Raw genomic sequence first — 24,318 nt, forward strand, 5'->3', positions numbered from 1 at the left:
TGAGTCATTCAGGTTGAAGCTGGCTGGTAATTAATTCTGCAAAACAAACACTGTAATTACTAAAAAGTATTAAAACTTTACATTAAAGAATATAATAGGTTTCTAAAAGGATTATATTAAGTTTAGTGCACTGGAAATATGCTATTTATAAATGTGAGCCCTGCAAAATATCAGTGGCTTGGTATTTACCTAGGAAATTGGGCAACTACATAAAAAAGAAAAATTATGTTTAAAAACACATTTAGAGACTCTTTCATTAGTGAAATTAATTACATAATCTTAGTAAGGCTTGTGGTGCATAATAGTTCTAATTCTTGAAGCTCTGAAAATAAAAGTGATCAAGAGAAACTGAAAACACAAACCAGGGAGAATGTCCCCTCTTGCTTGTTTCTGTTTCAAAACAAAAAGGCTATGAATGTAACCCCCTTTGAGAGAGCCCAGAACTCCTTTAGAGGCTTTAATTAAGGCTGTGCGAGTGGAGAACCGCATCAGATTGATTGGGGGGAGGAGGTCAGAGGATGGTCTCTTTGCAGGTTAAGTTACCACCCTGAGATGTGGTAACTGATGGGTTTTGTGGTGGCTTCAGCTCACCAATTTTATTTTGATTCAAACGGGATTCTGTTAACAAGAAATGGGAATATTAATTCTTGTGACAGTTCATGTAACGGCAGCACTGGTACAAGAAAAACTGGGCTGAGACAACTGCACAGTCATCTAGTAAGGCATATTTATCTCTACTGTTTCTATATTAGATGATCCATTGGCCTATTAAAAAAGATGCTTTAAGCGATTTGGAAGACTCTCTGTTTTCTGAAACTGTAATATTCTTACAGTAAAACACTGGCAGTTTTTGGCCAGGTTGAAGTAAATAGTGTGGAAATGCAGCAGAGTGTCTCTGCAGTCAAAATAGTACATTCCCTTGTACCCCTCACCTCGCAAGTTTATCTTGACTATTTACATCTAAGTAAAAGCATGTTTCCTGCTGGGATTTTGCATTAAAATAACAATCCTAGGTTAGCTGTTTTGACATGAAACACTTCTTTTTTTCTCCCTCCCTGAAGGTACTGATTCATGCAGTTGTAAGGCATGCTGTTGACAGCATGGTTTTACCAAAACTTTTATTTCTGGTAGGGATTGTGCTAAAATGCACTTTGAAAACTGCAATGGAGGGGAGAAAAAATTAAGTAATATAGTAATAATGCAAATAAATGCACAGAGTCTCAACTGGATTCCCCCTGCCACCCCTACTCTCTTTTTCCTGGTAATGGGAGAACAACAGGTCCCTTTTTTACCTTAGACTAACAGTGCTGTAACTTTTATTCCTGTAGTTTTGAAGTCCTCTGTAGTGCTAACATAGGAAGCTGAATTTCTGTAGAGCATGCTTGAGTTTGCCTGAGTATTTTACACAGGCTCCGTTCTGGCAAGCACATCATCTGAGTGGAATACCTTGTAGCTGGTGCTCAGATACAATAAATGTTACAGCTTTACAATGAGAAGAAATGAGAACTGCCATTCCCAAAGGATACAAAATACATCTCTACCTATGACAAGCAGTTAACAATATGGATAGCATCTGCCTGGGCTTTTATCATGTTTTAAATTTGTTTTCCATTCACCAGGCTCAACTGCAGGAGAATAATATTGAAATGTGCATGAACCACCAGATACAAATTTTATTACCACCTCAGTGGTGCTCCTACTGTAGAGAGAGAGAGAGAAGTTTGAGTGAGCAAGAGCACAGGATACTTAGTCACCTCCAATATTTGTAGTTAGGATTGGAAGAAGTAATTGATTTTCTAATAATAGAGGAAATTCTCAGCTGGAAGCGTTGTATTGTTGTTTAGTCCACATCTATGTGATGTAATCTGCAATATATGGAGTCACTGGACTGCTTTATGGTGATTGGTTTGCAGGATTACTTCTTAATCTTCCAGATGATATATCAGTGCCAGAGGCCTTTCAGTCATTAGAGTTGTTAAAGAATGCATGCCCATTTTTCATAGCTACAGAAGTTGTCAACCCCTTTGAATAGCGCTGTAGTCCTGGAAGCTTAAAATGCCAGCTTTCCTGCAGGGTAAATTCCATTGAATATCCTTGAGCTCCAGGAGTAATAAAACAGGCATTCACCTCCTGGAGGCGAGGTGGGATCTCAAATGCCTGGGACACAATACCTCTGATTCTCTGCTGCTCCTGCTATTTTAATGCAGGGGCTGCCAGTGCAGGATACCGCTGCCTTTCATGGAAAGCTACCCCTTCCTGATAAGAATGCTCTTTAATGTTCTTGGGCGAAAGAGCTAGTTTTACTTAAAATATTTTAATGGTAGGTCTGGCTGACCTGTCTCATTTCTACAGAAACGGATGAAAAATACAAGTGCTTTGCTCACACACCTGAAGAGATGGTAACCCCTAGCGAGGGCAAAGTGGTGGGAAGCCAAGGAAGGGTAGTAGAGTAACTTCTCCAGATATTCTAACTACTTGTCCAGGCTGGGAAAGGAATTCTCTCAAACATAGTGGGGCACAATGGGCAGCAGCAAATGTTATGCTGTACAGCGTGGGGTTGTTTAGCTTTCTAGGTACTTTTCATGTCCTTCAAAGTGATAACTGGTCATGGTAAAAGTTGCCAGTCAGGAGAGAGAGCCTGCTGCCTTTTACTGACTGACTGACTCACTGATTTCTGTGTCTGGGGTGCCAGTCTCAAAAGCCATGTCCCTTCTTTCATTCTGAATCACTAGTATTCAAGCACAAAGTGTATATGTGTCGCATTGTAGAGAAACCACAGCAGTACAACCTCATGATGTTCAAACAGATTTTGAAAGGGTTTCATATGAATTTCAAAGGGTTTTGGATCAGGTTTTCTGTGAACTGCATCAAAAATGCAGTTTGGGTCAAAGTGTGTGTGTGTGTGTTCACCTTTTTTCATAAGGTTTCTGCTAAAGTACTTACTGCATGTTTACTGTCACTTTGCTGTCAGTTAACACACAGGAGGTGGAGCCTGGGAATGCTCAGATACTTTTAATTTCACTGTAGAGTTATCACACTGATTCTTTGAGGGAGGGGAAAATGCATATGATGATAGTCTCCCGAAGTTATCTGGAGCCTCTAATTACAGAATACAGTCCTTGCAGTTTGCTTTAGCTTTCAGTTACGAGGAAGTCATTGGGCCTCAAATGGGAACCCTCAGATTCCCGGTCTTGAGAATAACAAAACATTTCGTTTCCTTTATTTTCTGAGGTACTTTTTCACAACCTGATTTCCAAAGAGATGTGTTGACATAAGTGCAGCAGTCAGAGATGAGAGGTTTTTAAAACAACCTTCAGTGATATATGGTTTATACTAGGAAAATAATTATTCGTCAGAGATTCCTGAAAAATAGAGTTTAAGGTGCTTAATGATTAAAAACCTGATGTCCTTGAATATAAAAGTCAGATAAAAGAACTGCCAGGGACCTTAATGCAGCTGAAATGATAAACAGAAAGGGAGCAATAATGAGCAAGCCTGAGGTGATTACCTTCTCTAATTAGAACACATGTATCATTTAGGCGTGTTAATCTTCATCTGTCTAACGTACTTTGGATAGACTAACCTATATCCAATGAACACTACTTTGATCATAACATCAGCACATGCGGGAGGAAGAACCGTTACATGTGTTGGCATTCCTCTGAACAAACACTGGAGCTCCCCATAGCATTATGGTTCACCTTTGTGAATTCACCTGAGTGGGCTAAGAGCACACTTCCCACTGATATGATGCTATGGGCATCTTACTGCATTAGCTGGCTTTGAATAGGCCCACCAGTATCTCGAGAGCAGAGAAAAGGTGTTAAAATAAGGACTGACCCAAGCTGTAAGCTTAATGTCAAACACCTGCTCCTTAACAATCTAGATGAGCAAGGCTATGAATAAGGTTATATAGGTACAATCTTAACTGCTGGGTCAGTTGGTCTCCATGGGTATGACACCGAAAATTCGCTTGAATGACACCTCTTTGTGCTGGCTGAGGATCTGGAATGTGGATCTTGGTTCCCAGGCTGAAGTATTTAAGAGGCCTGACAAAACCCTGTGCCTGGAATCATTGGTGTCTTAATGTCCCTTGGAGCTGTCTACTGCAGTAACCAGCAGGTGTGATTCAAACGAGTCTGTCTGAATGCATATCACAGTCCTGGTCTGTAGAAGCCGCTGGCACAAGCCAGAGTAGTATATGGCAGCAGAGGACGAAAAAGCAGCCGGGCTGGCTACTAAATCTCTATTTAGTGATGGATTCTGCAGTCCCTGGGGTCGTAAAATATTGTTATTTAATAAGCTACTTGCCTGCTTTGGCTGGGTGGGGTCACAGAGGAGCACCAGAGAAGTAAGAGAATTTACAGCAGGAATTTTTCAGAGTTTCATGGTCATGCTGTGAGAAGTCTTTTTTTTTTTTTTTTTTTTTTTAAATACAACTGCCCTTGGTGTCGCTGCCTCCTGCCCAGTCCCACCCCTCTCCATCTCTGTGATGAGGATGCTCACTCTGTTAATTTTGTTTGCTGAGAAGTTTCAGTGGGAGCAATTTAATCTAAGCTGGAGATACTTAAAACGCAGACCTGTGTTAACCTCCAGGAGGTTTTTAAACTCCAAGGAACTGATGGCTTTGCAGCTCTTGCCCTTCTTGTTCCCACTTTCAGCTTCTCCCTTCCCCCCAGTTCTCCCGAAACAGGTAATTGGGCTGTCGCTGATGAAGGGCTTGGCTCATTTCAGTTTAAGTGGAATCTGAGCTTTCTTTGCTAGAACTCAAATGGTAGAGGAGGATGTAATGCATGGTGTCGCTCTTTTGTTTTGTGAGAAGTGAACCTCTCTGTGGGTCATGATCAGTATGTGGTATTAGCATGTTACATCAGGCCCCTTATGGCCGTCCTTAGTTCAGGTGTCCTACTTCAAAAGGATGTTTGCATACAGTGGTAGTGACCAGCCTTTCTGCTGTGGCAAACCATGTGACATATCACAAAGATAATTCAGGATGTTATGGCTCTCCCCCAATCTGTACAGGTGGACCTTCATCATGATGAGTGTACATGTACATGGTTGGTCACAGTATTGAACAGAGACATTCTTTCTTTTCAAGGTTCATACAGGAACAGGAGCAGCGACCCACACTTGCACCACCATGGTAAACACAGCTCTTGACAGTGAAGGGGTAAAAAATCACACTGTGTACAAGGCAATTGGAGTCAGTAGCGAATAGGCATGGAAGAATCTCCCAGCCTCTTTGCCAGTCAGTTTCTCTTCTGTAAGAGAAATACTGACAAAATCCTTTGTCACTATACATAGGTGTTGTTTTTGTTTTTTTTAAATCCTGGCACTAGGAAGTATTTAATCAGAGAAATCTTGAGATACTTGTTTCCTTTTATCCATTAATTTTCTGGTATTGTAAATATGGGAATGCTCTAGAAATTACATGATTTGGCAGCCTCCAAATGTAGGCTAGACAGTCAGAGAAGAGACAGAAAGAGAGACCGCTTCATGGAGAGCTTACAGAGTTTAATTTGCGGCTATAACACCATCTAAGTTAGCTTAGTGGACGCGTGGAATGTAATCCTATGTCTTGGCATATATCAGTGCCTTGCAATGAATACCACAGTAACGGAGTGAGCAGGGATCTGGCTTCAAATTGATACTAAAAGTAAGAACCCCCTAAAACAAGAGAGAACTGAAGTATAAAGAAATATCCTGAAACACCATCAGCCCAGTCAAGATTTCTATAAGGCAAGTTTGATAGCAGAGCTATTTGTTACTGCTTGTAAAGGGAGGATGGCTGAGAGACTACAGAGTTTGGGAGACATGGTTTTAATTCCGCTCATCTGCAGGCCTCTTGCGTGACAGGAAAGTCATGTAATCTTTCTGCTTCACCTCCCTGTCTGGAAAAGGGGATGTGCAGTTTTCCTCCTATGTATGCATGCGGTGAAGAAAACTCTGCAAGTGACTGATCTGCTCTTGTCCTGCAGAGAGAAGGACCAGACAGACAGCAGCAAGGGTATAATTTATCCCTGTGCAACCCATTTCAGACTCCTCCCTTGCATCTTCCATTGCTAACTCCTAGATTGTGCTTCAGACGATCATGAGGTTTGGCTGAATCCAGAAGTTGTCCTGGAGTTGATCCAGTCCTGCTGTGTTCTTGGCTTCTGTTGAATGCCTGTCAGTGAGCTATGCCTCCAGTCCAGAGCTGTGAAGGACCGTTGATTCTGCTTTAAGATAAGAGTTATTCACCACAGAGCTTGTGTGCACAGCTGCCAGAAAATAGTTGCAGCACAGTAGTGAATTTACCTCTGAACAGGCATCACAGAACAGTTTTTGTGCATGAAGGGGAACTTCTAGTGAAAGTGTGCTCTTTAATACACACGTCAGCCCTTGGTTGTGGTCCAAGCCACATGTGAGCAGCCTGGGGATTGGAATTTGCAGTGTGGGCTGCTTTGAAAAGACAAAAATGTCTCCTAAAGTGCTTCTCACATTGAGGACCATGTAGCTAGACATAGGGGTGTCTTGAAGTTTGTTGTGTTGGGATTTCTTAGGATATTTTGGCCACCAGACATCAACACGTGGATCAGATTTTTCTCTGCATAGCTGCCTTTCCAGAGTCACTTGTCCCAGTCTCGGAGATCCTTTCTCTGTGTGATCTGTGAGTTGATCTGATGACAAGCTGTCACTGCAGCTGTGGCACTTGGTCTTCTTTCATCCCAGCATGTTTATTCTTTGTACCCTCATCAGACATGAGAGGCCCCATCAAGGTACAACATGACTTCCAAATCAGCATGATTGAGGCAATCAAGCTGTCTGCAGAAGGCTGTTAAAAATCCTTCATTAGCCTCAAGTATCCCTCAGTAATGAATGCTGTGGATAAGAAAGCTTTGAACGCCAGTGGTGAGAAGAGCTTCAAGACTATGGGCTGTGTTTGGAATGAGGAGGGGGGTGGGGAATGAGAGCCAGGTTAAAAAGGCAAACAGATGCCTTGACCCAGGCTGCTGAGATTGCTGACAAGATGCAGAGGTCAAAGGGAAGAACAAGATCAAGAACAAGCTCTCGACCCTGTGCTCGCTACCTCACCAACAGGTATGATTTTTACTATACTGGAGTTTATTGTCTAATTTTTTTTCTCATGGTGGCCAAAAGCCACTGTGTAGATGGGGATGTGGTTTCAACTAATAGAAGTGAGACCCTGTTACTTGAACTTTGATAAGGCTCATAGGGCCTGTCAGTGACCTTACATGTGCTAATGTAGAACGTTATGGTAGGAGATGTGTCTGGTTGCCTCAAAAACCCTGCATGTACTGACTGAGCTGAGAAAGATCATCCATTAATGGCAAAGTCTGCATAGGAATGTGGAACTCCTTGAATGCCTAACTATTTCTGAAAGACCAAGAAAGGCCACACGTCACTTGGCTGTTCCAGCATATTGGATTATCTGATAACAGATTCCATCTAAACCTAGGCATTTTTCTTGCTTACCCACAAAGGTGCCATTCTAGGTCTGTGGAGAGCTCTGCAGTTAACTCCATAATTGTTGTCAACTGTGTGCTGCAAGTCTCAGCCCTTTGTGGACCCTGCCAAGGACATACAGGAGAGCAATTCTAATTGCTTCGAGAAGGGGACAGTGGGTTCTTTGGAAACGTCTCAGACCTCAGCAGAGTTAACATTTCCTGGCCTGAAAGCTCTTTGAGTTTTTTAAAGAAAAGCAACTGCATTTCGGCTGTAGGTGCAGGCCTGTTTAGCCATTCGTTCTGATGGTGCCCATAAAGTTGCTCAGGGTCTGGCTGTAGCAGAAAGAAGCACTGCAGGAATCATGAGGGATTATTAGCCTCATCCAGAAAAAAAAAAAAGAGAAATGATCTTATTAATAAAATATATGTATTATATAAATAGAATTCCTGTACCATTTATTCTCTTCCTGGACAGGGTTGATCCTTTGTCACGTTGGGGCGGGGGAGGGGGGGTGTTCTTGGGCGGTGGGGTTTCATATTAGGCAGAATAATGGCCTTTCTGAAAAGATATTAGTGGATTACTTTCCTCTTGCTGCGGGTGGCATTAAGATGAGAGGCCCTGGCTATTGTGCTGTCAATGTGTTTAATGATTATTAGAGGAGCAGGTGATTTCTATTAAAGGGAAGTGACAGACTGTCATTAGATATAGATGCATGTTTATTAAATTGGAGGCCTGGAGCAAGCAGCCTGGCTCATTTGCTTCCAAATTCCAGACCACTCTGTTTTATTTTGCACCTGGAAGGTTCAGAGCACAGTGAAAGTGGGAACTATTTACCAAGCAGGGATAGGAGGAATACTGCATTACTGTATTAATATTCACTTTCTTCTGAAATGGAGACTGCAGTGGGAAGGAGGGTGGGAGAATGCAGGCTGTAGTGCATGTTTCTCAATTTAATTTCTTAGCCTTCTTATCTAGATAGGCTTGGAGGCAGAGAGAGAGAGAGATGACGTAAGTATTTAATCTTTAAGCGCAAATGCTTTGTCTGTTCAGTCTATGTGTGTGTCCCATTTAATACAAAGATAGGTCATTTCCTCTAGGCCCATTTATCCTAGAGTCCTGGGTGTGCTGGTAGCCAGCTGCTCTAGTGGGAAGTGTAAGTTCTTCTCTAATTGTTCGCTGTAGAGAGAGTCTACCCAAAGAAGATATTTACTCACAGTCCCATCAGCTATTGGTTTATGCTCTGAAGGGGCAGAATTTATCTCTCTCTTTAATCCAGTCTATTGTGACTGCGAATGTTGTCATTACCCAGACAGAAGTTTAATCCTTTCAGGAAATATCTCCCCAGTTCAGCGCCTCTGTTATCCTTCTTTCCTCTCAGTCAAACTGGTGCACTTTAAAATCAAATCTTTCCCTTCACAGATCTAACGTAATAAGCTTAGCACTCCATCCAGCCACATTAGCCAGATCTTCACTGGGATAGTGAGTCGAGTTCTGGTGTCTGCAGATCAAAGAGGATGCTGAAAAATGGGAAAGATTTATTAGAGCCATATAAATGATTCAGAGTCTGGGAAACGTGTTTCTAGTGAAAGACATAAGGAGCTTCATCTGTTTAGGCTATCAGAGAGGAAATGAAGAGGAGACTCCATCACAATGTGCAAGCACAAATACAGGGAAGACGATTTCTGATATTAGATGGCTCCTTCAGCCAGCTGAAAAAGATACAGCAGTATTTGGCTGGTAGGTCAAGATCTAGTTTTCACTGGAAGTTGGAACTAGCACAAGAGTAAGGGAAGGAAAAAATGCACATTTTCAGGGTAAGGATAATTAGCCATTGGAAGAATTTGCCATCAGGGTAATGAATTGGGAAAATCCAGAGCATGAGCTTAATTTAGGAAGTCTATAATGCTCTCTGCTGGAGAGCGTTATCTTCTTCTACTGATTACAGAAACTAGCTAAATTGAAGCGCCAGAATGGGCACTGTAAACGCCCATCTTGGAGACAGAAGCCAAGTATCATATAGATTTGTTGCAGTGGAATTCATCTGGCTGCGAAAGGAAAGAACGTAAACCTAGGCCTCTATGTCAGAAACTCCTGAAGTCAGGTTCCTGGTATCCTGCTGGGTTTTCTTTGGCTTTAATTTTTTCTCTGTTTTTTCTACCTGCGAAATATTGATAACACAGCTATTTCCTGTCAGAAGACGGGTGTGGAACTCACCGTGTTCCTAAAGCACTCTGAACGTAAGTATCACTGTTTTTGCACTGGAAGTGGGCAAAGTGCTATGCCTCTTGGTGGATTTCTACTCCGTATTCAATTACATGTGTGTGCAGCAATACAGCATAAACTACAATTTAGCCAAGTGAAAGAGAATAAAGCAGAAGTCTGCTCTCTGCTGCATGTTCCCATTCCTGGCTTACGTATCTGTCACTGCAGAGACAAGGCAGTGTGCTACTGCATGCTAATAAATCACTTTCTGCAGCTCTGCACTCTCGCTGAGTGGCTGCGATTTGTGAATGACCTGTTTCTGCTCTGGGGACAGTTGGACTGAGAAATGAGCTGTGAGTTACAGTAAGCTGATCCTTTACCAGTCCTAGCACAGCAACAGCAAACAAACAGGCAAAGGCTGCCATCTTCAGTCAAAACCTTCCTACAGCAGCAGAGGAGAGAAACACAGAGAAGAGTGTGTACCTCAGAAAGGGATTTGAGACAGTGCAGGGACTAAGTGTAAGAATCATACCACAATAGCAGTAGATGTGGAACACAAGTTGCACTGGCTGGCGTCACATCCCTTTGACTTCTGGGTGAGTTCCTGCTCCCAGGCTATAAACCTGCAGGTAACACTTCATTACTGAGGAGGGAATATCTGCAGGATAAGGGAGACCATTCTGCTATCACCAGTTTATAGGGAGAGTAAGCATTGTGGCATTGCTGATCACTGCAGCATCAAACTCTGCTTTCTGTGACAGAGCTAAGAGCAGCCGAGTTCCAACCTGGCACTGTAACCCCAAGCTTTTTCTTGTCATGACATCTTTTTAGCTTACCTAAAACTGCTTCCATAGGCAATCCTAGAAAGTGTCTGGCCTGAATTTTGACTGAGATAATGGATGGGGACCTTCGTAACAGTCTTTGCTACTTTCTTTGCCTGTATTGTGCTCTTGGCTTGCAGAGATGCTTCAGTATGTTGTTTGTTGATAGTAGACCTCACACCTGGCCTTTCAGAGAAGGGCCAGTGCCTCAGACAGCTCTGTTTTCACAGTTGGACTATGCCCCAACTGCCAATCTTGGTCCAGAAAAGCCTAGCTTTAAGAGGTGATAAGAATCCAGCCAAATTTAGCATGTGCAAGGAAAACCCAGTTACACTGGGGTGGGGGGGGGAGTTCCTCAGTTTAGAATAGTGTGGGTTTTTTTGTTTTTTTGTTGTTGTTTGTTCTTCTTCCCTTTGGGAATTTGTTTAAAATCTTTCTGTTCTTGGTTCAGGCCTTCTGGAGTCTTAGATGAGGAGCTGATTGCAATTGTAGTGTATTAGTCTCCATAAAAACACAAATAATGATTCTGCCAGCTGACAAACTCCCCACGACCACCCTCACCATTCAAAACGAACCCTGCTGGTTCCAGTCATTCACAGGCCCCTCTGACGCTCAGCATGAGAGGAAAGAGGAGGGCAGGCATTATATATTACTGTATTTAAGGGTACAATAATACTTTTTTTTTTTTTTTGGCCTCCCAGCTGACAATTTGTTGGGCTGCTATTTCATCATTCTTCCCCCGCCCTGGGCTTGCGTTTTCCCAATTCAGGCAAAATCACTACTTCCACGCTCAGCTGTCCTGATTGTATGAAGAAGAGTCTGATTGCATTATTCATCTGCAGTGTTCATAAAAGACTTCAAAATTCTTGACTAGACCTAAAGCTTTTGATGAAATTCTGTTTCAATGGAAAGGGAGAAGGATAATGAGTGAACTGGTGGCCTCTGATCTCATTGCTACCACACCAGCTGCAGACGGGACAGCTAGACCTGCAAGGTACAAGCTGATCCGTTGTATTTACTGAGTGATTTGTGGGAGATAGCTTGCTGCGCTGCTCTGCTTTGTTTTCTTCTTTGTCCAAGGTTGCAGTGACTCTGGGAAGCGAGGTGGTTTTACTGGGATGCAAAGGTAGCGTGGCTCAAAGGAAACGCTGCCACCTGCAGATATGAAAGCAGGTTTATCCCAGGTTGGTTACATTCCTATCCCAAGAAACTTTGACATACCTCATTAAAACTCTTCTGATTGAGAAGTTTATCAATCTAGGAAAGAAAGAAAGAAAGAGAGGGGAATCCAGTGAAATGAAGACAGCAGGGGAAAGGTAACACCATAGTTGTTCACTAACAATTTGGCACTGACAGAGACAGAAAATGCTAGACTAAGTGCATCTTTAGTCTGACTCACCTGGCCATTGTTGCTTTGCTTAGTCACTGTTACCATGGCAGCCCTTATCAAAACATCTACTTTTTCAGTGCCAGGGTATCTTGCTTATATTTGCTTTTGAGCAATAGAAGGACGTGATCCAAAAATGAAATGGAAATTCCCAAGGGGAGAGCGAGTACTGCAGTATGTGTGTATTGCAGGTCTCATGAGAGGAAGCATGAAGTGGGAGCTAAATGGATGTCTTGAGTCTCACGTGTGAGACTTTGCGGGTCTGGTTGAAGTAACTTATACACTGAATCTGTGTGCGAGCTAGCTCTATAAACTGAGGTGTTCTTGAGAGAAAAGTACCTTGGCGTTATTAGTAAAAAGATACAGTTCTGGCTTAAAACTCCCATTCAAATCCTTCCACTGCTGAGGGAGTCCGTTTCCATTATGCTGTCTTACCAGTGACATCATGATGGACAGCACAGATAGTGAAGTCATTGCAATGTCACAAAAGCAGTGGGTATTCTAGAAGGTCAGGGCCAAGCAGTTAGGGAAGCTGAGGAGGAAGAAGGCGAAACAAAGTGATTCATAATATGGTAGAGAAACTTGATCTCACTGGTGAACTGTATTTTCAGTTGGCATTTATTGTACCATCCTTGTTCATTTTCTTGGGCGGCCTGTTTACCATACTGGCTTTCAGGTTAGCCAAATATGCTTATAGAGTCATCCTAGAGCACATCTGGAGGAAAAAGGTAAAGGCAAAGTCTTGCTGAAATAGCTCGTATTTTGTGGGTTGATGTGAGAATGCAAGAGTCGAGAAAGCTTTTGGTCTTTTTTATTGAACTAGTACTCAATTAGAAAATCTGTATGCTCTGTTGCAGTGCACTGGGCATGGCATGCTCAGGGAGAGTTTGGTCCGGGGAAACCCAAAGGTATTGGTTTTTACCTCCAAGATGATTGCTTCTACAAGATTAGTGTTTTGGATATTATTGTCCTTCCCCTTTTGAGAGGAAGGGGCAAGAGGGGTTTTATCAATGTAGATACTACTAGCCATGCAAATACATACATACAGAAACCTCAGCACCTATATATGCATAAGATAAACACAGATGCACACAAAACCATCGTAATGCTTGCCACTTCAAGAATGATCACAATTATCCACACTTGCATATAACCTGTCAGTTCTAAACACACCAGTTCATATGTGCAAACACACCATATCTCATACATGTTCTTACTTTGACCCCTGCATTAGATAAGATTGTGTCTGGATGTGTTGGCTTTAGCCATCTTGAGAAACAGCATCTGGTAAGCCCAAGGATAGCAGTCTATTTGCTTCTCTGTCAGGAAAAAGATGTCTGGTGGCCTTACCAGAGGAAACAAAGCTCAGTCTACTGGATAAGAATCTTTTCTACCCAGGTGGCAATGATGCTGTCAGCTCAAACGTCTATGGGGCGTGTGCTGGTAAGTAGGTGGGCTAGCAGAGCATACTAGTTCTTCTGAGGACATCAAGGCACAGGGAAACAAAAGTATAGGTCAGATTTTGCAGTTCACGTGATCCACTTCAGACTTTTCCATAGTTAGTACAAGTGTCTTTGACCTAGGGAAGTGATTTGGAAAGTCTTCCTAAACAGTAAGAATGATGATAAAGTGGCTGAAACTCACTATCTGACATTTGTCTAGGTCTGGTTGTAGGCAGATTGCTGGGTTTGGTTACACAACCGCTGTCTTGTGGGTAATTATAGAGGCTCGACCCTGATGGCTTGCTTGATGCTTACCCTTTCAGCCAAGGCTACTAAAGTGGGAACTGATTACAGTGATATGGATGAAGATGATTTTTGTTATTTTAAATGCATGTCCAGTGGATTGAGAGTGCCATCTTCCTCCACCAAAAGAATTCCAGATGGTAATGACCTTTGCAAACAGGGATGACTAGGAAGGCTGTAAATGGGGTGAATTCAAACATGTGCCCTAAATATCATACGTTATTCATGGGAAGAGCTTCCTAGCTGCATTCAGTGCCTGAACACAAAGCAAGCATGGGTAGGATTTTAGCACTGTATTGCACACAGTCCTTACCCTAAATGCAACTGGAACTCAGAAACAGCTGCAAAAACAGATTTAATGTTTTTCCACCTTATCTTCAGCGCAAGTAATTTGAAGTTGAAATTGGACAAACACTGGGAACACAGAAAAGCCAAGCAGAAGATAAAAGCCAAACAGCACAGGAAAGGAGATCCATCTCGGTCACACCTCAGTCCCTTCATTGTTGGGACAAATTACGGCCAGTGATGCTTCTCAACAGAACTTAATTGCCTTTTTTTTTTTTTTTTTAATGTGAACTTCCTTCTGTATATTAGATTTTGGTGGCTGCAAGTGAATGAGCAGCTAGTCACATGAAGCTGATTCCCCAGCCTTTCACAATTACAACCAAGCAGCTGGAGTTACATGGGAATAATTAGGTCAGCTGGACCCAGCCCTCAGAAGCAGCAAATCAACACGACAGTGTTGATATATATTGTTTGAGACCTTGGTTCACTGTGTGTAGGTCTAGCATCCCTTTTCTGGGGTTACTGCAGTGTAGGTAACTGAATTTTGTTCCTTCTGCCTCTCCTGTAAGTTGCGGACAAACGGCAGAAGAGGAATCTTAGATGTGTGTTTGGAACCTGTGTTACTACAAGGGTAAGCCTCACAGCATCTTCTTTGATGCCTCTGTTTTCAGGTGATACTGGTGTTTCTTCTGAATATTGGCGCTCTCATAATTTATTTTGTCGACCTTGCTGAGTAAGTAGATTACTGAAGTTTATCCAAAATGTTTGTTTAAACAAGTTGTGGAAGCCCAAGCTGATGTGCTTTCTTAGAGCAGTTTTGTGACCACAGATATTAGCCAGAGGAGCCTGTGCGTACGGTTTTGTGATAGGCCCCTTTGAGCTCTGTGGAATGTTGGGTACTTATCCATCTGATCCCTCAAGATCTCAATACTTAACAGGGATTACAGTTCCTTTAAAAGCATACCTTTGGCGTAACTGCATGATAGCAGCAGACTGAGTAGTGCATCAAGCTAGAAAATGCAGCTGGGAGGGGAAAGGTTCCTTATATATCTTTCTGTTCTAGCAGTTGGGGAGGGGGGCGTTTGTTTTTGGCGGGGAGAGAGGGAGTGTTGAGGTGTTTGGCTATTTTCTGTGGGTGTATGGTCACGTCTCCCTCCTCTCTCCCCAACCCCCCCATTATACTTTCGAAGCTGGATTCTCAGAAGAAGCAAGGGACAGCTTTCCAAGTCCTGCAGCTGGAAACAGATTTTGAAAATGGTCTGGCACCCATTTTGATACATACGTTTTCAAAAGCATTCAAAGCCCAGCTGTTCCTATTGCAATATGTAGTGAATGCTAGGCTTTTAATAAAGCTCACAAGCTACTACCCAAAACTCTTCTGGCCCTCTATTTTTGGTAGGTAAATGGGAACAGAGCTCTGCTATAAAACCCAGCCTTCAGTAAACAATTTGATGGGAGTAAAATAATGAGACTGAGTAGGAAAGCAATGCCGTGGCCTCTTATCAATCTTCGCCTGAATACATATATTTTGTAGAGTGTGCTCAGGGGTAAAAAGATATTAATATGTAAAACCCTTTGATCGATTTAATATGCCAGAGCTTTATTCTCAGTGCTTTGCTTGGACTGGTGCATAACACTGGAAAAATAAAATGGAATCATAAAATGAGCTAAATAAAATATAAAAGCTGTGGAGCAGTCTGAACTGAATTCGATCAGCACAGGTAAACCTGAGAATCAGAATTATACATCAAGAGCAATCCAATAGTGTGTTTAATCCCAAGACGTTATAAATCTGACAAACAGCTAGAAATAGTTTCAGAAAGGGAAGAGTTTCTTTTTAAGGAGCAAGCAGGCAGTTAATCTTATTCACACAGAGTTCTTTCCATGAATAGCATTATACCCCATATATGAAAGTAGATGTTCACCTGGGTTGACCTATGGGACTAGATTGCTTAGTTCTTTCTCCTTTTAAAATATCCCCTGTCTGGAGGAGGAAGAGTGTCTCAGCTGGCCATAACTGATGTCCCTAACTCACTGTCAGCCTGGTACGGGCAGTATGTCAGCAAGTGAGTGTGGGAATCTGCCCTGCGCTCTCTTGAGCCACTGTCCAACATCTTTGTTGGACAAGGCGGTGCCAGTGGGGAAAGTTTATTCCCGCCGCTTTCCACTGCCACATTTTACCCCCTGCACCAGTCTCCACTGTTAACACTTTATTTCAGCACTCTGTAAGCCTATTTCATGCCAGGTCAGTGGAGCCGGCCTAGAATGTTTAAGTTAGTGTTGTAAACTCACCTGGCTGACTTCACTGGAAACTAGCTAGTGCTTTAAACTGCTCTCTTGGCAGATAGAAGTCCATGTTCAGTAGGGATTCAGTAAGAAATAGCTGCAGGCGCTATCTCTTCCACTAACTAAGCTGAGTACAGAAGAGGGCACTGGTCCACAGAAGAAAAAGGTGCTCCTGGAGAAGTTGACAGGAGGAGTTGCTTAAACACTCCTAAGTCTGTGAAAACCAAACCATCCAGTACAAAGTGCGGGATAGACAAAATAATGTCATGTTTTAACCTACTTCCTAATGATAAGGAAAACCTGCTATTAACATTCACTTCCTAGCTCACTGAGGAAGCAGAGATTTAAATTACACCAAATCGTGAATATTTTCAACTTCTGATTTATTGAATATTTCATAATCAAAATAAAAAACAAAGCTGAGTATCACTTTATAGTCAATCTGTTGTTTGTTTTGTTCTTACCTCTCGCTCCTTCCACTGGCGGTGATTTATATTTCTCCATTAGAACAGAGGATTTCAAGATCTCCTTTCCGGACAGCATCCTCTTTACAGATACAGGCTTCAATGCTTTCTTCCTACTTTACTTTGGATTACGGGTAAGGGCACTTTATGAGGAAAGGTGAGTTAAAAATACATATTTGGGAACAGTTTACCTGTATGGGACAGCAGCTATTCTGGAGTATGATGCTTGATTGCCTTAGCTTAATTCAGAGCCGCCCTGTTTTTTTTCCACTTTCTCTTTCAATTGCTTTCTTTTGGGAATTTGCTTATTTTCCAGCATTCTGCCAGCATTTTCCCAGCTCACACATTAGCCGTATCTTTCTTTGTTCATGTCTTTAAACCACTCAATGCATTAGTAAGGTCTCTCTTCTGCTTATCTTGAATGGACTAGATAGCTGTATGCCGTCTGTTAAAATGCCATGAGTTGTCCTGTTGTGAAATACATTTTGAGCCTAGCTTTTGGCATTAGAATTTTTGGCCAAGTCATTAGAAAGCAGGATTTTCCCTGCGATGATTGTAGGTAATAAGAATGGAGTCTTGCCTGTCCCTGGGTTTTTTAATTCATTATAACTGATCCTTTAGAAGCACAGAGAAAGGTACCCCAGAAAAAAAGATGAAATGGGCAGATAAGAGAGGAGGAGAGAAAGAATATCATTATACCTTTGGGTACAAACTGCCATTATGTTCTCAGGGCTTCAGTCTAAGCCTTTCTGAAACATAACAGGAGCGTTAAGTGGGTGTCCACAGAAGCCAAAATGATAGAGAAAAAAGCAAACTGCTAAAATGAGTCTTCTCCTCAGAGCACCTTCTCCTTGCTCTGATGAGACCCAAGATCTTGTGATTTTTGATATTGTTCATCTTTAGTTGGTGGCAGCGGATGACAAGCTGAGATTCTGGCTTGAGCTGAATTCTCTTGTGGATTTCTTCACCATCCCTCCAGTTTTTGTTTCCTATTATTTAAAGAAGAATTGGCTTGGTAAGTGAGACTTGAAGATCACGTGTTCCATCTTAGTTATTCTGCATCTTACACCAAGGCTTGCTTGGGGACGCTTTGCTTGACCACCACTATGAAAACTGTTCTTTTTAAGTGGGAACAAAATTATGCCTTATTGATTTTAAAAAAAAAAAAAATCTTTTTGAATTTTAAGAGGCTTGTGAATTACCAAACACTGCCTGTGTTCTGTTTATATGTCTGCCTAGGTTTTAGTACCCCATCCTTCACTATCCTTCCCCAACTGTATGTGGGTTACTCAAAAACAGGGTACCATCTTTACTTCCCTTCTATGAATGACTTTCAGGCATGCTCTGAGGTCTGTAGTCCAGTGGGCCTATATATCACTTAATCCCTCAGGTTATAGCTCAAAGAAGCTGCATTTCTTAATTTTTCTTGTAATTCAAGGCCTCCTTTGAAGACATAAATGGAAATCTGGCAGCAAAAGGCTCTGAATACAGAGCAATGCTATCCCCTCTTGCCCAGTTTGATCTAGGATTTACTATAAATATGTGGAAAACAAAGCTTGCGTATCTAAACGTATTTGAATACATGCAAATGCTCTGCTTCTAGATGGAGTTTTTTTTTAATCTTCTTTGACTTGCTTGCTTTTCTACAGGTTTGCGTTTTTTGAGAGCACTTAGGTTGTTAGAACTTCCCCGAATACTACAGTTCCTCAGGATCACTAAGAACAAGTAAGTCAAAGCCTGACCAAGCGCACTCAGAATCATAATGTTCTCCCTGATGTCTGTATTTTGGCCAACTCAGGTAATAAAGGTGTAAAAAAAAAAAAAAAAAAAAAAAAAAAAAAAAGTGTTGTATATGGAAATAAACTGACTATCAATAATGTTTGGCTAGAAATTACAAAAAATTTTATAACTATTAGATGTGTGAAAAATAACTGGGAGTCATACATTCATACATACAAGTTATCTTACAGGTTTGGGAGTTTGATAGATATCAAAAATTGGGTTATCTGACATGTTACCTGTGATAGGAAGGTTTTTTTTCTAATTCTAAATCCATCTTGTGTAGTGTTACCCACACAAGAGAAATTTCTGAGCAGAGATGGTGTCACGTAGGAAATTTTAACTCTTGCAGAGATTATGTTATGTCTTAAAAGCTCTGGGCTTTTCATTTTCCATCTCTAGTTATTCAATCAAGCTCTCCAAACTCTTTGCTGTGTTTCTTAGCACCTGGCTCACAGCTGCGGGATTTATTCACCTGGTATGTATAGTCAGTTACACCTTCTTCCTTGTCACCTTAAATCAGTATTACTATGTGAGCTTTGGGTGTATGTTTGTCCTAAGAAGCATGGCTTTCTCTTGTGGGATGGGGTGGGGGGATAGATTTATTATATCGGGACAAAGCGTGATTTCAGCCAGTGCGTTTCACTTGGATGTGTTGCCAGACATAATTGCACTGATGTAAGCCTAACTTTTCTGGTAGTGAGTTCCTTCTACAGTAACTGTAGTAGTGCTAGTTTTTCTTTATTAAATAATTAATAGTCAGAGATGGACCCAAATCAAACCCCTTGATTCAGTCTTTCTTTAAACTTTTCTCTCACTTTCCTCTTCCCCCCCCCGGACAGGTAGAAAACAATGGAGATCCTTGGGTCCACCCTGGAAATTCCCAGTCCCTGAGCTATTTCGAATGCATGTACCTAGTAATGGTGACTATGTCCACTGTTGGTTATGGTGACGTTGTGGTTCAAACAGCCCTGGGTCGAACCTTCATTATTTTCTTCATCATTGGTGGTTTGGTAAGAAACCTTTATTCCTTTTCTGGAAATGACAGCTGGGGACAGAGAGTAAACAGCAATGTCACCAAAGACTTGAGCTTAGAGGGTTCCAGCAGGGATTAGGTATCCATGCGCAAACACAGAGTTTTAATATGAAGTACTTACTGGCATGACAGTGAGTAATTTTGTCCTCTAAGAACTGGCAAGGCCTCTATTATTTCTTCCTGAGGCTGCAAACGCTTGACAGAGCAAGAGCCAAAATACTGGACAAAATGAATCCAAGGTGCCACTAATTTTAGGAATCGAAAGTAAATTTGTAGTTGTTCCACACAATTTAAATTCACATAGGTTACTTTATCGTAATTGGGAGAGATGGAAGTGGATCTGAGAGATGTGATGTTTCTGGATGTCCTAGGTACTGTTTGCAAACTTAATCCCTGAAGTTGTGGAAATTGTTGAAAGCCATAAAAGTTACAAATCCTCCTATGAAGTGGTGAGTGGGAAAAAGTAAGTATCATTGCTATTTTTATTTGCAAAATAAAAATCAGATCAGTTCAGTTACTAGGTTGGGAAAATTCCTGTAATAGTTCAAATCAAATCCTGAAACTTACTCTTGGTTGATCCTTGCCTCAAAAGTGTCTCAAAAGACCTTGTCAACACCACCCTTCAGCATGGAATTTATGTTCAAAGGAAGAGAGAAGCTAGGTGACGTGGTAGGTATCTTCCTACCTAAGGCTATCTCATTAGCTAAATTAGGCTATCTCATTGGCTTTTTTACCATTCCAGATTGGGCGGATTAGGTACAGGCTTTACCAAGCTCTATCAAGTTCCTTCTATGACTCGCCTTTCCTTTTTGAATCTCTAGTGTTCACTACTTCTAACACTTATACTTCTGAAGTGTACGGTCGTGATGGATGAAATTACTGTCAAATCAAAGACACAAACTCTTCTGCAGTACTTGGTTTAATAACCAACAAGCAGACATGTAATGTCATACAATGTCAGGTTTGCAACAATAACTCTACTGTTTCAAACTGTCAAATGTTGTTTGATCTCTTCCTCTAGTTACATTGTCGTCTGTGGTAACATCACTCTGGAGAGCGTCACTACTTTCCTACAAGACTTTTTACTTGAGGACAAGGGAAATGTTTGCACAGAAATCCTTTTTCTGGGAGAGTAAGTGTCTGTATTTCTCTGAGACTTCATATTCATTCCCTCAATGCTTTTGGGGGAAATGTAAGAGGTCTGAAAGTAAATGCTTAGGTCTGAAAGCCATGCTGTATAGCTAATTAATGGGAGTTACGAAACAAATTGGAGCATGAGACTTTTGTGCTGTAGTGTTCATGATAAGATATTTTCTGTTATCATCTAAAAAAAAATCCCCTGAAAACTGCACAGTAAACTAGCTTTGCCTGCGATACTGAACTTTAAGTCTTGCTGAATCTGGCAGTCAGTTAATTATCAGCTGTCTCAGTTTTTCATACCTTCTTCATTCAGGATAGGAAGAAATTTGTAACTTCTATTTAGTCATACTGGGATATGGCAAAGGGAGAAGAGTAAAACCACTTTCCTGTGGCAAAAAATAATCAGGCGTCCAAATGAACTGTCCTGTCGGATCCCCTCGTTCTGCTTGGCTGAAACCACTAGACATGTTTCTGAAGCAGAAGCTTCAGAGGGAGGTGATGGCTGGGCTCACAAACATGATTTTACCTTGGAACGCAATGGAGGTGGGGCAAGAGGCGAGCAAAATATTGTAGGAATCTCTTTTGAAATACCATGACATTCTGAGAGCGCTATTGAATTGAGGATGCATGGGAATGAGGTACAGGAATGGTTCAAAGACAGGAAAAAATGCTGTAGAGGAAGAGATTTGAAGAGAATATAATTATGAGAGAATGGGTTTTTTTTTTCTTCTTGTTGTTTGTATTGAATAGGTCTCTTCCTAGTCTGGAGCTGGAAGCTGTGTTCAAATGCTATTCAGCTTACACTACTTTCTTTTACGGCTCTGCTTTGAACTTTGAAGATCTAAAGAGAGTTGGGGTAAGAGCTTTATCATTTGCCCTTTCTTACTTATGAGCCTTTCTCGGGGAAAATCTTGTCCCTTATGAAAGGATGCATCAGCCAGGTTTACTCACTTCATGTTGAGATTTACACTTCAAGTAGCTCCCTTTATTTTAGAGCTAACTTTTGCATGCCATCATGGGAAGTGAGAATGCAAGAACTGAGCATAACAGACTTTTCTGACTATCAATTTTTCAAGCACCAAAAAAGAAAAATTAAAGGACAAAGTCAAGCTGATCAACTGATTTTAATAAAGGAATGTTATAGAATGCAGCATTTCTGGAATTTTTAGTTAAATTATTGGAACAGCCCTCAGTTAGCCCTTCTTTAAAGCATGATTCACGTTTGAGTCTCATTCATAGATGACCAGAAAAGAAGACCAGTTAAAATACTGAAGACTCACTGAAATATCCCAATAAAAACAAAAGGGATGGACCTGCATTCAAACAAACAAAACAAAACAAAAAAACACCCAGAACTTAAACCACTGACTTAACTATGGTTTCCACTTGATATAGTGACCTATTTCTACTAGTTAGTAAACTGCATTAAAAGATCTCTATCCATTTCCCAGAAGACTATAAAAACCATAAAAGAAACTTTTCTTTGTTAACAACTTCACTGCACAGCCCAAATAACAATTAGATGACAGAGATGGAGCTCTTTTGACCTGCGCAAATATTGACCTGTGAAGTACTTTGGCTGGGCTTTGCTGGGGATGAATATAAGACTGCTGCCTATTTTGTAACCTCTTCTAGGAAGATTTTAGTGCAAAAAGCTGTAAGTTTCATGTATTTCAGCACTTTGAAAATAGATATATGCATTACGTACTTTATCTACTGCTTGATTGGAACATTAAGGCTCCAAGCTGTGTCATTCCCAAAACATTTGGGCATATGTACAACTCCAAAGTAATCAGATCATGTTATCTTTAGTTATAACACTCCTAAGGTCATATGCCACTAAATCAGCTCACTATGGGAGATTATTGTACTTCATATGGGATTAAACCCTGATTTGACTTTTCTTTCCTGGGATACAGATGGGATCTGCAAGTGCTTGTCTGATTCTAGCAGATGTTCACTCTCTACAACCTTACACTGAAGATACTTCCAATATCATGAGGTAGGATGAGATGCTTCAGTGCTTTTGTTGTCTCCATGGTTGATAATAGCAGTGACACAGACAGTACAGCTGGCAGGGGAGCACATTTGTCCCGTCATGTTCTTTCAGTCAGGAGAAATCTGAAAGCTAACTGACTGCTTTCTGCTATGATTTTATCAGATGCTTTGAAGGATTGAGACAGGTAGCAGTTGTGCAGCCTTGCAGCCCTTTACAGAATATGGTGTTATTTAGTGTGGTGGTGTTACCCTCTTCACTATCATGCACATACTATGTTAGCAGTTGAGCAATCTGGCTCTTTTATGCTGGAGGGAGTTATGCCCTACTGTCCTGTGCAGCTCTCTACTGCCAGATCGCTTTGAGTATCTTTGTACCGATCAGACTTGAATTAGGAACTCGTTTAGTACTACTGGCTTATGTGGGGGTGATGACCTAATTGGCATAGTATTCTGCCCCAGAAACAATTCGGAAGTGCAAGTTCCAAATTGGTTTATCCTTCTTTTCTATTTGTAGAGCATTTACTGAAACAGAGGTTTTAGTCTGTCAGTGGAATTTACAGGTGGAATATGCAAAGCAAATAATACTAATTACTGTTGCCTCTCTCAATTTTAGAGTTGTAGTGGGGTACAGGTACAGTTCTTCACCCTGTGTCCTTTATTATGTGCCATTTGCTTGTAGTCTTTCTACCTCCCTCTCTAGATGATGGACTTGAATTTGCTCAGTGTGTAGAGGTCCCTCGATATGGGCTTTGGGCTAAATGTGATCATTTTCCGGTTGCTTTCTGCTGGAGTAATTTACCTAGACTTGAAAAATGAAGGACCTTAGCTGGAACTAAGCGTATTAATCAAAAGTTGCTGTCTTTTTTTTTTTTTTTCTTCCATAGAGTGCTGTCTATCAAGAATAACTACCCAAACACGAGAGTGATTTTACAAATAATTCAGTCTCATAACAAGGTAGCACAGTTGTCTGTCTGTCATGCTTGTTGTCATGGCTGAAATTCTGGCCTTTTTGGAATCAAAGATCCTGCTTTTTTATAAAAGGCCAAGATTTTATCCAGTGTCTCTTACTCATCCAATTACTAACGTAGGTAGAATGTCTTTTAACGTTACTAAAAAAAACAAAAACAAAACCTTTTTGTTTGTTTTATTGTTTGATGTAACAGTTGTCAGCAAATGCTTATTCAACGGTTAAAATGCCTGTCATGGACCTAAATCTAGCATCACTGAGGGCTCAGGCATCAAATGTTCTTGGGCCATAAAATGAGTGCTTCTAGCATGTCATACTTCAGTAACTTGTTTAATCATATGTCTGCTTTGGTATTGGTCATAGAAAGTACAGCGTATCAAATGATATCCAGCAGTGCAATTGAAAATCTTGGCTTAGGGCAAAATCTGCTTGTAAGAGTAATTCAGAAGCCAACTATTAGCATATTCCAGCACAGATTTTCAAAAAATAAGAATGATAAAGACAAGACAGGAAACATTATTTTACGGGAATGTTGTGGCCCTGCTTATCTCAGCTGACTTGTAATCACTTCCCTACTATGAAACAGGTATACCTGCCAAACATCCCCAGCTGGGATTGGAGGACCGGAGACAGCATCATCTGTTTTGCTGAGCTGAAGCTAGGCTTTATAGCACAAAGCTGCTTGGTTCCCGGCTTGTCTACACTCCTAACCACTCTGTTCATTGGGAAAGAGAATACTGAGGTACATCCTCTGCTTGT

The 24,318-nt window shown here is 41.2% G+C and overlaps 1 protein-coding gene across 1 annotated transcript in view; it reads left to right on the plus strand.

The window, feature by feature from the left end:
- Window positions 1-24,318, plus strand: part of KCNU1 (potassium calcium-activated channel subfamily U member 1) — a 212,821-nt gene that overhangs the window by 15,966 nt on the left and 172,537 nt on the right. Inside the window, exons 3-14 of the mRNA XM_068920533.1 lie at window positions 14,561-14,622; window positions 16,683-16,773; window positions 17,543-17,654; window positions 18,289-18,364; window positions 18,821-18,896; window positions 19,261-19,431; window positions 19,826-19,917; window positions 20,476-20,586; window positions 21,345-21,450; window positions 22,514-22,596; window positions 23,477-23,546; window positions 24,146-24,301. Of these exons, the coding sequence (XP_068776634.1) occupies window positions 14,561-14,622; window positions 16,683-16,773; window positions 17,543-17,654; window positions 18,289-18,364; window positions 18,821-18,896; window positions 19,261-19,431; window positions 19,826-19,917; window positions 20,476-20,586; window positions 21,345-21,450; window positions 22,514-22,596; window positions 23,477-23,546; window positions 24,146-24,301 (1,206 nt within the window). The remainder of the gene's footprint in view (window positions 1-14,560; window positions 14,623-16,682; window positions 16,774-17,542; window positions 17,655-18,288; window positions 18,365-18,820; window positions 18,897-19,260; window positions 19,432-19,825; window positions 19,918-20,475; window positions 20,587-21,344; window positions 21,451-22,513; window positions 22,597-23,476; window positions 23,547-24,145; window positions 24,302-24,318) is intronic.

This window comes from Struthio camelus, chromosome 27 (assembly GCF_040807025.1).
Source record: "Struthio camelus isolate bStrCam1 chromosome 27, bStrCam1.hap1, whole genome shotgun sequence".
In the NCBI taxonomy this organism is placed as follows: Eukaryota; Metazoa; Chordata; class Aves; order Struthioniformes; family Struthionidae; genus Struthio; species Struthio camelus.